This window comes from Panthera leo, chromosome B4 (genome assembly GCF_018350215.1).
Source record: "Panthera leo isolate Ple1 chromosome B4, P.leo_Ple1_pat1.1, whole genome shotgun sequence".
In the NCBI taxonomy this organism is placed as follows: domain Eukaryota; kingdom Metazoa; phylum Chordata; class Mammalia; order Carnivora; family Felidae; genus Panthera; species Panthera leo.
This window is the reverse complement of record NC_056685.1, coordinates 120,435,049-120,450,349: the sequence shown is the minus strand read 5'-3', so window position 1 is coordinate 120,450,349 and position 15,301 is coordinate 120,435,049. Positions and strand designations below refer to the sequence as shown.

General features: G+C 37.9%; 1 protein-coding gene across 1 annotated transcript in view; it reads right to left on the bottom strand.

Moving 5' to 3' along the window:
• NR1H4 (nuclear receptor subfamily 1 group H member 4) overlaps positions 1-15,301 on the bottom strand; it is a 74,138-nt gene that overhangs the window by 38,432 nt on the left and 20,405 nt on the right. Inside the window, exon 3 of the mRNA XM_042944658.1 lies at positions 1,449-1,814. Coding sequence (XP_042800592.1) covers positions 1,449-1,814 — 366 coding nt within the window. The remainder of the gene's footprint in view (positions 1-1,448; positions 1,815-15,301) is intronic.

Here is a 15,301-nt window from a genome sequence, read left to right as displayed (position 1 = left end):
TTCCTTACCTATTTTTGTAAGTTAAATAAAGCCATGGCTATGCCCCTTCTTTATGTGGCTGTGTTTGCAGAGTTGAGTAATCGCAAGAAAGACCGCTAAAATATTTACTCTCTCTTTACAGAAAAAAAAAATTGCATACCCTAATGTAGCACACGGGCTCATCCTGGCCCCATCTCATCTCCTCCCTTGCACTCTGGTCCTTTTGCTCGTACCACTGGGGCAAAGTCTCAAGTCAAAATCAATGAAAAAGCTCTGCTTTTTTTTTGCTCTTAAAAATTATATCTACATCCAGCTCCAGCTTTTCCTTCCTGAACTTGCCCAAGGACAACTTCTTTTTTGACCACTTTTCTGTCCCCTTCTGTCCTATGACCCTGCACTTTCCTGGTAGCCCCCCCCCCATCTCTGGCTTTCTTCTATACCCTTTAGGGGATTCTCTTCCCCTGCCTGCTTTTAAAGTCGGTGTTTTTTAGGGTTGTCCTAGGCACACTGGTTTCACTCCAGTTACCCTGGATGCCCCAGATTCTTCTCAGGAGGACCAGGTTTCTCTAAGTGCTCATCTGTAAGGAGTTGAGCCGACCCAGGTTACTGACTTCAGGAGTCTATTTCCTTGGCCTAGACAATACCAATACTTTGGCCACTGAATTAGTCAATACTAGCCTTGACCAAATAGCTCAAAGAGTAGAATGATCATTTAGTAGGCAAGGATTAAAAGACATGGTAGCCAAGTGGTTAATAGCAAATGCTCTGGAGTTAGATTCATAAGCTATGCTTTTGAAGCTCCACCTCTAATTAGCTGTGAAGACTTGAGTAAGTTGATTAACTTCTTGTGCTGCACTTTCTTCATCTATAAAATGGGAATGAGCATGAGAACTAATAAGTTTACTACTGAGGTATAACAAATACATTATATAATAAAGTATTATTCTCCTTGATCTTAATTTTAAGAAAAGGAAAAGAAAACAACCTAAGGCTCTGGGTGGCTCAGTCAGTTAAGTGTCCGACTTCGGCTCAGGTCATGATCTCATGATTCGTGGGTTCGAGCCCCGCATGGGGCTCTGTGCTGACAGCTCAGAGCCTGGAGCCTGCTTTGGATTCTGTGTCTCCCTCTTTCTCTGCCCCTCCCCCACTCACACTCTGTCTCTCTCTTTTTCTCTCAAAAATAAACATTAAAAAAATTAAAATAAAAAATAACAACCTCCCACCCCTATAAAACCCACAATCCATAAATTCTTTTTAACCATGTGTAAGGTTATAAATAGGAAATAGTTTGTTTATATATAAGCTAAATGCTCTAAAAAGGCCTTTCCTAGAAATCTGTAACAGGTAGGAGCAGAGGAGGAGAAAATGGGAACTTATCTGGAAAAAGGGAAGAATCCAGTCTGAGATATCTCAACAACCAACACAGTAAAACTTGAACAAGGAGAAAATGACCAACCAAAGAATCTTACCTTTGCACCCCTCACAGGTCAGCGCATTATAATGGTATCCAGATGCTCTGTCTCCACAAACAACACATAATTCATCCCCTTTTATTCTCCCCGTTGTTGTACCCATTCGAGCCTTTTTTGTTACAGGAATCTCTGCTACCTCAATCTCTCCCTGGTAAAGAGTCTCAGCTGGCATTCGCCTGAGTTCATATATTCCAGGAGAATACCACTCTTCAGGCTGCTGGGGGTAGAAACCCAGGTTGGAATAATAGGACGATGAGGAAATCTGTGGTTGAACTTGGGGAAATGGAACATTGTTGTATTGTGAGTATGGTTCCACTTCTAGATTCTGTCCCAAAGGACCTGCTGCTTGTTCTGTTAGTACACCTGAACAAGAGTAACAAAACTGGAATTAAGAAGAGACAAAAATTTAACTATATAAATATTAACAACTTTTTTACAGCCGAAAAACACCGTAAAAAGGACTTAATGACAAATTACAAGCTCAGAACAATATCCACAACATAAAAGACAGACAGAAGACTCATATCATTAATATGTAAAGAGCACTTGAAACCAATAAGAAAAATTCAACAGCCTCATGGAAAGAAAAGATAGAGAATATAAATGGACTGCCCGATTTTAGAAATACAAAGTGTTTTTATAAGCATACAAAAATGCATTCACCCTTACCAATAATTAAATTTAAATTTAAATTTAAATAATTCTCGGATAATTTCAGATGTGTGATGCTTTAAACCATGATAGTAAACAGTTTTCTCTTCCTCCCTTTGGACTTCCCTTGGTTAGTCCAATATATAAACTGCAATATAAAATATGATCATGTTCATCCTCAAATGAGTAAAGGTTAAAAATGCTCGACAGAACACACTCTTAGAAAAGCAAACATTCTTGGAGGGTAATTTTTCAATATCTTTCAGCATCTAAAACTCTAATACTCTTTTAACCCAGCAATTAGACTGCAAGGAATTTTTTATTTTATTATTTCATTTCATTTCATTTCATTTCATTTCATTTCATTTCATTGAGGGAGACATGCAAGTGGGGGAGAGGACCAGAGAGAGAGAGAGAGAATCTTAAGCAGGGGCTTAAGATGCGGGGCTTGATCCCACAACCCTGGGATTATGACCTAAGCTGAAATCAAGAGTCAGATGCTCAGCTGACTGAACCACCCAGGCACCCCAAGGAAATTTATTTTAGAGATAGGTTTGCATCTGGGTGAAATGTTTCTGTAAAGATGTCCATTTGCAGGAACGTCTGTAAGAACTATAATCAGAAACAATTTAAATAGCCACCAATAGGAGTCTGGTTTAATGAATTACACGATGTGATGCACTGAAATACTATGTAAATATGAAACAATGATTTAGATCTATATGTATTGATAAAGAAAGGTTTCTGTGATGTGCTACTATTTGAAAAAATTAAGCTACAGAATAATGCATAGATTTATGTGGGTATTGAAAAAATAATGTGTGTGGTGTATGTGTGTGTGTGTACAAGGCAGATTTCTGTATGATACAAAAGAAACTGGATGATGGGGACTGGAAAGTGAGATTGTTGACTTGTTCTTTGGGATAGGAGGTTGCATAGTATTTACACTGTTTGTACTTTTGCCAAGTATATTTGTATTTTAATCATTATTTTAAAAAAAGGAGGGGCTTTAAAAAAAAAAGAAAAGAAAACAATGCAGTGCCTGGAATTGACTATGGTTCAAATACCAGTCCTGTTACTTATTTTCTGTGTGCATGTTGGCAATTTATTTAATGTCTTTAAGGATCAAATTTCTCTTCATAAAATAGGGGATAATACCTATCTCATTAGTTTGATGTAAGAATTAAACAAGATAATGCAGGCCAAGCACTTTGCTAAATGTTGGGCACACAAGGAGTGCCTGATAAGTTATAGTTGCCATTAAATTATTATTAATAATAATTATTCCTACCACCATTATTACAAAATGAGACTTTTATCTATAAAACCTCTAGGTATTAGAAAACTATCAGGTTGTGAAACTGCTTCTATTTCCTAGAAGCATAAACTATGACTCTTTAGAAAATAAAAACATTTAAACTATGCAAAGCACTAAAAAATTTAATAAACACAAATAAGATATGAGAGTGTACAAATGTGTCTGATTCTTCAAAGCATAGTCAGGCAATCCTAGACTGAAATTCCAACTCCATCTCCTATGAAGAGCAGGACTCTCAGGCACTGATGAACCCCAGTTTTGATAGCAGCAAGCCTGAGATGAAAATATCTCTATCAAGGGTTTTGCTGAGGAATGAATGACATAATACAGATTCACAGTTCTTCACCGGAAACTCTTGCTGTCATATGTGTTTTGGAATTCAGAATTGTTTGTGTTTTGGAACAGAATATAGTGCTATTTTTCCCAGCGTGGTCTGGGACAGAACTCAGAATCAAACACAACACTCTTTTCCAGAGTGAAATGTACACATATTCTTACTAAGGAATAAAAAAATGCCATAAATATCCTCACATCCGTTCAGGTCAGGTTTTGCCACCAAAGAAGTTTGAGTCAAACTTTGGATAAAACATTTGGTTTTTAGAGCATTTGGAATTTAAAATTGTTGGTTAGGGACTGTGGATCTATGTATCTATACATGTGGAATATTTTGTGCGGTGCTCAAAAAATGATTGTAGATGTGTTGTTATTACTGCTACAACTACTACTGTCAGAAAACTCTTAGAGCTTCCCTCCTAATGCCAGGCACTTGTGTATTTTCATCTCTCTCTCACAAAATCTTAGGAGGTGAGTAACATCATTATCCTTATTTACAAAGGAGTAGCCTGGGGCACAAAGAAGTTAGGCAACTTTACTCCTACCTACCCGAATAGCTAAGATTTGAACTTTGGTAGTCTGACTTCAAAGCATCACTTGTCTCGGATAATTTCAGATGTGTGATGCTTTAAAGCATGATAGTAAACAGTTTTCTCTTCCTCCCTTTGGACTTCCCTTGGTTAGTCCCTTCAATGCCTCTGCTTGCAAGTAAGCTGCAACCAGGTGTGCAAGGCTCTGCATGATCCTACCTTTTATTTTCCAGCCATTTCTCATGTTTTGACTTCTCTATTCCTTGAATGTATTGCTGCTTCCAGACTCAGGACCTCCCTTCTCCTCACCCCTACCCTTTCCCCCTGCCCCCCGCCCCCACACGACTCTTTCCTGAGCCTGGAAACTTCTGCAACACAGCCATCCGCTCACAGAGCTTCATCTCACTATTCTCCGCTTATCTCTAAATTTATTTTTCAGTATAAGCTTCTCTTGGGAAGTCTTCCCTGGCATTCTGCTCCTGGGCATCCTGAATCTAGTTACATGGTACTTACCTATCCTCTCTGGGCTGCCCTTTGCTCATCTGTAAAGAAAAGACTTCATGTTGGATGACCTTATAGTTCTTTATATCTAAAATCTCCATAAGTATATGACTAATAGCCTATAGGCATAAGAATTCAGGTATCTTCTACAATGGCAGTGGGGAATATATGCATAACAAAAGTTTGTTAAAAAGAATGCTTTCTGCATTGACTCAGAAAAAGATTGCTGAAGCACAAAGTATACACTATCTGGGCAAAAATTAACTTCCTGTCTTTTATGCCTGACTTCTCCATATAAAACTAGCATTGAATCAGTATATCTGACAGACAAAAAGTTTCGGCAGTGGTGCTTTGTCTTATTACCACAAAATGGAAGAGTATGAAAATATGATATTATCACAGCAAAAAGAAAAGATAAAATATAAGCAAAATCCTGATCTATTTCATAACCAAATATGACTAAAATTTGTAGAATGAATAGGTTTGAAAAGAACTGAGAAGCATTAAAAGCATTAGTTTCACTTACACTTATTCCTAGATTTTGTCCTCCAACTGATCTTACCCCAAGTCAATTACCTGTCCCCAGACCCAGCCCCTCTCTTTCTGTAGGTCCAGCAAGGTTGAGCAATTTGCCTGAGGTCAAACAACCAATTAATGATAGAATCTGGATTTTACAAAATCCAAGGAAATGTGTAGTTTTTTTCTCCTCACGTGACAATTGCAAGATCTCTGAGCACTGTTTCAATAAAACTAATATTCTTGTAATCAATAGACACAATATACTCCCAAGTAAAGTCAGAACATGGAATCAGTGTCAAATGTCTTTGGAATCATTTCAAGTAAAATGGAAAGTTTTCACAAAGACATTGATAATATTACATGAAAACAATGAAATGTAAGAATATGAGAACAGCACATCATATTATTAAATAATGTTTCTATTCTCAAAGCACATCCACTTCTAGTATTTCAGTGTCCCCACCAAATCTTGACAGAGGAGAAACAATCAGTATGCAGGCAACTTATAGTAAAAAACCCAGCGTGATCAACATAACCCAAAATAGTGAGATTAGAACAGCTTCCATCATGAACTCACTGACAGGCTTCAAACAACTGCCTAACATTTTTCTTTTTCATTTTTTTCTGGGACTATTAACACCCAACCTTGCTATCTCATGGGTAATTCTGAATATAAAATAAAGTACTTGAGAAAATGTTTTGATATGTTGAATGCCATAAAAAGACATGTTTGCTTCTAAAAGAACCCAGCAAAATCCTGATTTTAATGATAGTTGACTGATAGTTAATTAGTAATTATTAACACTTAGTCTGTTTTAATAACATAAGTTATAGGATACTTCTTTCATTTATAAATATATACTGAACACTTGTTATTTGACAGGAACTGTGCTAGACTCTGAGGATACAACAGTGAACAAGATAGAGATAATACAGACACAAAAGGCCCATCCCTTCTCTGTGCATGTGTTTGTGTGTGGAGAGATGTCAAGGGACAAAAACAAGTAAATGAATACCAGAACTTTGTGATAGGACTTTTCACATCAGATGTGGAAGGGGCAGAGAGGTAAGTCAACTTTAAAATATGCTTTCTAAAAAGGTGCATTTATTTCTACTTTAATACAATTTAAAGGGAATATATATATGTATGTGTGTGTGTATTATACATACATACATACATATATATGTATTTGTATGTACATATATATGCGTATATATATGTACATATGTATGTATATAACACATATATTTGGATTTATCAGTGCTTTTCTGGAATCAGTCTAACAAGGAGAGGGACAATTTGGATTCCTTTATGACAGGGAATGTTCCCTGAGAGTTTAGAAAGAGCTTTTAAATGACAACACATGAATAGACATCAGGGGAGTCTGAAATCCCCTGCAAAAGGAAAGCAAAACTCTTTTGGGTAGAGTCTTTAGCATTTAATAGTTTTTCTAAAGGAGTAGAATCTGACCGAATTTTGTGAGATGATGGAAATGTTTTATACCTACCAATATGGTAGCCACTAACCATATGAGAATGTGGCTAGTGATATTGAGAAACTGAGTTTGAAGTTGTATTTAATTTTAAATAATTGAAATTTAAAAATTTGTGGCCACATGTGCCTAGTGCCTACCATATTAGACCATACCTCTCCAAGGAGTGTGTGATTGAATCCTTGGGTACCCAAATGGGAGAATCAGGTTCATGTAATAATGATGGCACTTTGCCATGATCTCAGTTTGTTTCTGAAGAGCCTGGAAAGCGTTCACATTATATCCATTATTTTACTCCTGGCACTATTTTACTCTTGACCATAGTAAACATTTCATGACTGCTTGTTAAAATGTTTCATGCATGGAAAAATTGCCTTCTATGCCTTCCTTTATTTCCTAATCCAATGTTTCTTAACTTAGATGATATGGCTTCATTTGTAAGCTGTCTGCCATTCCTGGCCTTTGTGATGTTGGTGCCTTTCCCTGGCTTGCCAGCTGACCACCTCCTCTGTGAGGCCTGTCCTAGCTCCCCTCGATTAATCTCCCCTAGAATTAATCTCACCTACTGTCTGTACACACTTCTATTGCAGCGCTTAGAAGCATGGACTATTGTTTGACTTGTTTACAGGCTTATCTTCCACGCTAAACTTGAAGTTTAGTGACATACAGGTTTACCAGGGCCCTTCTGCATGCACAAATCTGGATTCAATTCACCTGCAATTTGCTAGATGTATGAATTTGGGAAAGACATTGAACTTTTTTAAGCTTCTCTTCCTTCCTTTATAATGTGGAATAAACAACCTGGGTGAGAGGTTGTAGTACAGGTAAGCTAAGGCAAAGAACATAAACTGCATAGTGCTGGATATAGCATAAACATTCAATACATTTTTTAAAATTTTTTAATGTTTTATTCATTTTCTGAGAAAGAGAGAGAGAGAGAGAGAGAGAGAGCGAGCAGGGGAGGGGCAGAGAGAGACAGAGGGAGACACAGAATCCAAAGCAGGCTCCACGGCCCGGAGCCTGATGTGGGGCTCAAACTCATGAACCATGAGATCATGACCTGAGCTATAGTCAGACATTTAACTGACTGAGCAACCCAGGCACCCTTCAATACATTTTTTATTGTGTGGTTAGCCAGTGAACTCTTTGGGGAATATATTAGGTTATATTCCTCTCCTCTTTTTTTTTTTTTTTTTTTCATTCCTGGCACCTTACACACAGCCTGACACAGTACGCCTAATAAATGTCTCTTAAATGGAAATAGTGGAAAATTTGCTTCTCCTGCCTTTCAACTAACTTCCTAAGTACAATGCCAGTCATTTTTGAACATCATATTTAAATAAAATGTTATGCTGCCATGTCTACAATCAGAAATAGGCTCAAAATTATAATTATTGTAAAAATGATTAGAGTTTCTCTTTTAACTGAAAATTTAAAAGGTAAGAGTCTGTTTTGAGAAGAATATTAAAATAGACAATATTACATTATCAGTCTATGTTTTAATTATAATCTGTGCTTTGCTTCAGAGAAAACAAACAGCCTAGGCCTAAAGCTGAACTATTTACTCATCTAATTTTCCACAGACTTGGGAGAAATCAGCTGTGAAACTAGTTCAGTACATCGATGTTTCTCAATCTCTTTTTATTTTTCTCACCACAACAATAGTTTGAAATACATCTTATATCATGACCCCTGTATACACATAAACATATGTAGAACTAATTGAAACAAAATTTCTATGAAATAACACTTACCCCTACTTCTTGAAGTACACTCTGACATTTCTATTCTATTCTACTCCTATTCTATTCTAGTCTAGTCTAGTCTAATTTTTAATACTGGTTATAAGCCCCAAATAGACTTCATGATCCACTGGGGTCTAAGACATGCCATTTTTAAAACACTGCATTAAATAATGCACTTCAAAGTGTTTTTTCAAGTGTCTACAGGCATTATTGTTAGAACTGTCTAGTGTTTAACTTGAAAAAATCTTGCTCATTTTACATAATATTCAATGAAGAATCTTAGGAAAAAATACTTAGATTTTATCTCAATGAGATATTCACCTGCCTCGAATCCTAAAAAATCACCCCACCCCAACTTCTCACCCAGTCTTCTGGCTCTGACTGAGACATCTTTGACATAGATCTGTTGCTAAAATCTCAAACAAAAGCCCCCACACTTGCTCAGCCCAGTTGTGTAAATTTGACCAAGAGCAATTGTGAACAGTATCCTACCTTTATCAGGCTTCATGCTCATCATTTCCATGACAAATCTTGATGATGTGTGGCTATGGCGAGGACTACTTTGAATTGGATATTCTAACCCCTGAAACTGCATTACCATTCTTAGCTTATTCACAGCAACTGAAAATGAGACCAGGTAAGGAGTGACAGAGGCCAGAGGTTGTATGGTTTACTGATTAACTTCATTACAGAGCAGAATATTTGTAAATGTTTATGAGAAAAGTCCTCGATGCCAAGTTGCCTAGTAAACTGGAAACCAGTCTCTTAGCTTAATTTTGGGGAGTACTTTCCAGTTTCAGAACTTAATATGTAGAATAGATTTCTGGTCAGTGGCCCTAAAAGTGGATTTGGGATCAATTGACATGCTCTAGGTCTTGACATTTGTTCCTATCAAAAGACTACAGAATAATTTAATTTTATGATGTCAGGAAACAATAAAGCATAATGCTTAACAGTATAAGGCCAATTGATCTGGGTTTATATCCAGTGTTATTGGTGGAATTGTGTCCCACCCCCCACCAAATTGGTATGTTGAAGTCCTAACCTCATCATGTGACATTATTTGGAGAGAGGGTTTTTATAGAGGCAATCAAGTTAAAATGCAATCATGAAGGTGATCCCTTATCCCATATAACTTGTGTCCTTATATAAATGGGAAATTTAGACACAGAGACAGTATGAAGAGACACAGGGATCTACAAGCCAAGGAGAGAAACCAGGAACATACCCTTCCCTCAGCCTCCAGAAAGAATCAACCCTGCCAACACCTTGATTTTGGACTTTTAGCTTCAGGAATAGTGAAACAATCCATTTCTGTTGTTTAATCCACCCAGTCTGGGACTTCATTAAAGCATCCTTAGCAAACCAAAACATCCAGACTCCCTTGGTACTCACTAGCTCTGTGGACCATGGACCAATTCCTGAACCATTTTCTGCCTCCATTTCCTCATCTATAAAGTGGGACTTATAACCATAAAATCTCATAGAGTTAGTATGAGGATTAAAGAAGATAATATTGATGAAATGCTTAGCACAGTGGGTGGATACATTACATTGATGTTATGATTCTTCATCTTTGGACTCAGGTTGTAGGGTGGCTTGCTTACTGAGTAGAAATAGTTTCTACAGCACAACTGGTGGATATCAAGCTTGTGACTGTTGCTTATTTTTTGGAAGAGAGGGCTCTAGAATAGGAATTGGTAGGACTAGGGTTAAGCTCACATTTAATGCAATCAGACACCCTGTATAACCTTAGGCCAGTCTCTCAGCTTCTCTGGGCCTCATTTGTCTACATCAACAGATGGTAAAACATAGATAATAATTCCTGCCCTACTTCCCTCATAGACTTGTTGTGAAGATAAAAACGCAATAAATATGAAAGCTGTTTCAAAGGCAATAGTGATCTGTACAAATGCAGTCATCATTGCCAAGACATTTCAACAGCTTTCACGTGTTTACAAAGTGGTTCCACATGCATTACCTCATTTGATCCTTCTCACATCCTCTGAGGAAGGTATTATATCTGAGGCCCACTATCTTCTACCCTATTTTACAGACTCTACAAGGCAGTGACATTGAGTGATTTATCTAAAGTCATGCAGTTAGTGAGGGATGAAGTTAGAACTTTACCCCAGGTCTTCTGACTCAAAACCCCGTGGTTGAAAAACTGAGGCACACTTGCCCTAGTTGCCAAGAAAGGGGAAAAGAGTGATAATGCATGGGTATGTTTCAGTTCAGCTTGCCAAATCACTTACCATTTGCAAAGCTATTCTCACTCCTCAGTCTACTTCTGATTTCATTCTCCTCTCCTCACAACCCCAGAACTATCCTTGCCTTGAGAGGATCCTGGGTGGAAGAGCTACCCAAAGGATTTAACCAGGACAAATTATCTCTGACTTTTCAATTTTAATAATTCTCTACTGACTTTTTAACTGGTCAAACAAATGGGCTTCTTGCCCTCAGAAACTGCTATACTAACAAGGAAATGAGTAGGACAATTTAGCTGATCGGGGAAACAGTTGTTGCTGAGTGACATTCACACACAATATTCTCATAATAAGGCTGGTTGGATCCCTTTGCTTCTTTCTCAGTGATGACCAACTGCCTCATGTTATTTTTTTTCTAAAAACACATTATTCCCCTGCTGTTCTGTGCACTGAAATAGTAACCACTAGTCATATATGGCTACTTAAATTAAAATTAATTAAATTAAATTAGAATCAATTCCTCAGTTACGCTCGTCTTATTTTAAGTGTTAATATGTGGACAGTAGCAACCGCATTGGACAACGTAGATCTAGAACATTTCACCATCACAGAAAGTTCTATTGGTCCTATTGCATAAGGTACTTGGGAACAATGTGAATGATACATCCTTCCTGGTAAGTCGGAGAATGAGCTACGAAGCCTTGAAATTAGGTAGTCCCAGGTTTTCTGAGAACTATCCTTTAGAGGAGACTTGACCAATAGACTCTGGGTGATGTAATCTCATTGGAAAGACCTCCCCTGAGAAGGCGAATGTGAGTGTTCTCTTAGCCTGGATCCTTAACCATCCAATTCTAATTCCTTGTCTTGATTATACTTTGGTTTCCACTTAACTACCTATGGAACTTTAAGCAGATTATTGAACTTTTTAAATCTCCATTTTCTCACCAGTAAAGGAGAATAGTAATGGTATACACCTCATAGGAGTGTTGTAAGAATTAATATTAATGGTGGGGCACCTGGGTGGTTCAGTCGGATAAACGTCCAACTTGGGCTCAGTTCATGATCTCATGGTTCATGGATTGGAGCCCCGCATCGGGCTCTGTGCTGACAGCTCAGAGCCTGGAGCCTGCTTCGGATTCTGTGTCTCCCTCTCTCTCTGCCTCTGCCATACTCGTGCTGTCTCTCTCTCTCTTTCTCTCAAAAATAAATAAAACATTTTTAAAAATTTTAATAAAAAAATAAAAGAATTAATACTAATGGCAAATAGTTACAGAGTACTTGTGATGTGCCAGGCATTCTTCTGAGAACTTGATTAAATAAAGCAAGTCACTTGCATAAAGTTAAAGGACCACATACCAGTAAATGACAGAGATGGACTTGAATGCAGGAAGCTTGCTAACTAATATAGAATAAGTATGATATCTGACATATAGAAAGCACTCAAGAAATAGTAGCTGTTACCATTAGCACAATTCTTTTTATCCCTGTAAGTGTAAAATTTTCAGTCTGATTTTATATTCAACCTTTCTCAGCTTGGTTATTCTGATTGCCCTTGAGATTTGTTTCTTAGCCTACCTACAAGGTTGAGCGCAAGGCCCTGGATGGCAATGGAGTCACCCACCAGTTAGCCACTTTGTAATTCTTCATCCCACTGCATGCCTTCTCCAAACTATTCAGCCCTATCAGAAGAAGCACTGTTTTGTCTACTCTATTTTGTAATAAGGAAAGTCCCTGTCAATACTTCTTTACCATCTTCCATTTCTAAACTCCACCAACAAGGGTTACCAGATCTGAGATTCCTGGGAGTGCAAAATCCAAAGTCATAGTGAATTAGTAAAAACTTAGATATTGCATAAATCTGCAGAAAAGATATGGGTAAGAAACAGTAGTGACACAATATTTACATTACACTAAAACAAAGCTCCCGATTTGTCTGAGCCAATGGTATCTTTTCATCTTCTGTAAACTTTCAGCTTCAATTTACCCATCACATCAGAACTACATTCACTTTAGTTGAACTCAGTGAGATTAAAAAAAAAAAAAAAAAAAAAAAAACCTGAAGTGAAATGTCAGAAATATTCCACAAAACTGCATCTTAAGACCTTTAATTGTATTTTAAAACATCTGACTGACTCTGTAACACCTGAAATATTCTTTTAATTTAAGCAAAAGACATAAACAAGAATAAGATTCTAAAATGAATATCTTTTAATAAAAATAGAACTACCCAGGAGCACCTGGGTGGCTCAGTCAGTTAAGCATCTGACTTCGGCTTAGGACATGATCTCTCAGTTCATGAGTTCAAGCCCTGTGTCTAGCTCTATGCTGCCAGCTCAGAGCCTGGAGCCTGCTTTGGATTCTGTGTCTCCCTCTCTCTCTGTACCTACCCTGCACACACTCTGTATCTCTCTTTCTCTCAAAAGTAAGTAATCATTAAAAAAAATTTTTTTAATAAAAAAATAAAACTACCCAGAGAAAATGGACATAAACAGCTGAGGGAAGCACAAAGTAATGACAAATAGCTAAAGGAAAGGAATTATTTGGGATATGCCTCCTGCCACTTGCTGATCCTCATTCAAAATAGGGCTTTGGAAAGACTATTAGATACAAATATAAAAATTAACATAAAAACACAGATTCCATAGCTATTGTTAGCAAAGCCATAATACCAAGATGAGACAGAACAAGTGTTTCCTTCCTTAGGGCACCTGGAAATTTATTTCCATGCTGTTGGGTTTTGTTGGCTCCTTGAAGATTCTTTGCATTCAACAATGTTAAGATAAATAGCACTTCCTTCCCTTAATGAGTAGGGTGGTGTTTATCATTTCAACAATTTAAATAGTAACAACTACCTTGAAAACTCTGGATTAATTATGTTGTGTGATGCCTTCAGATTTACAAAAACACTTTCAACACAGCCATTCAATTCTCCCAACAAGCTGTAATGTGTCATTATTATCCCCATTTACAAGGGAGAAAACTAAACTTCAGAGTGTCTCAATTGCCTCTTAGACTTTATTTCTTTAAATTTCATTGCTTATTTCCACTCACAATCAGTGAACTTTTCCCAATATCACTGAGCCAAAAGAACCAGAATTCACTGCACTAAGAACATTAGATATTGGAGCATAAGACAGTACCTTCTCTTGCTTATGCTGTCCTATTGTTAGAATGCTTTTTTATTCATCTGAAATTTTGTGATTTTTTGAGTTCTTAAGGCACAGTTTGGTAAAAGAATACATAGGTTTTATTTAACATACCTATTCACCATGTCAAACTGTGGGAAGCTGTGGACTTTGTCATGATTACCTTTTATTGTGCACTAATTGCATAAAGATCCTGCCTTCTTCATTCATCAGAGAAGCCTTTCTCAACCCACTAAATTAATCTTTGACCAAGTTTCCTGGCTTATAGGATGTCCCAAAGGAAAGGAGACTTATCTCTTTTAGGTCACCATGTCCTTCCATTCTGAGTCCTATATGTGGATTGAGTTACCAATGAGCTAGATTCCCATCTGGATTTGTCAGGGATGTGTGGTAGCAGAATAAATTAAACGACCTCAGAAAGTGATTCCAGTCTCATCTCTACAATTCTATTCTGTCCCAGCTTCTTTCCTTCTTTTCTGCAAGAACCAGTTTAAGAAAACAGAATCTATAGAGCAAATCTGCCCCATCCCCCCTCCAAATCTTAGCCTTCCTTTGAATATTTAAACTGATTTAGCAGAAAAATCACATTAATACTGTATGGCAGACCCCTCTGGTGGCAGTGTCACATCCTGAAGCCCACCCCTCATTTCAGCTGTAGCCACAGCAAGTGATCACACAATGAGCTCAGACTCACCTCATACTTAGTCTGTCATTTAAGGATCATGCTGCATATCTTTTTGCTTTCTGCTCAGAACTTCTCCAACACCATAGGAGGGAGACCACTTGGCCTGATTCCACTGGGAGTAATAAAGGCACAACCCACAAGTGCCAGGGAGTTCATGCCCCCAGGGGTGACCCTGTTAGTAACTGCCCCAGTCCCTGGTTCCTCAGAGGACAATCCTCTGTGCTACTCTCAGGGGAATCAAGATCCCCTTGTCCACAACAGGGACCCTCATAACTCATCTCATGTTGGTTTTCCTCTGTCCCCGTTTCATGACTCCAGTCTTTGATTTCTACAACCCAGGATCACCTCTCACATAAACTGCCTGTGCGCAAGTCCTTGCTTCAGGCTCCTGTCTTCAGGGTAACCATTTATACATGAGGAGATGCGCTCCCATCACCTTACCCAAAGCTTCAGAGAGTAAGGGGTCCATAGCCATCTCTAGAAGAGGCTGAAAGTTCTCACTGCAGAGGTAATTAGTGTCACCGGTGCCCATTAGTGAGTACTTATCAGTATTTGCTATATAATCTTACCAGCACCTTCCCACTGTCTTAACATTGGGATTTCATTATGGCCTTTATAGTAACCTGCAGGAAGGAGGACCATGCCCAAGGCCACCTTAGAAGTCACGTCATGTGCCAGATAAGTGCCACTGAGTCCAGGTCACCACTTTCTAGCACAACTAT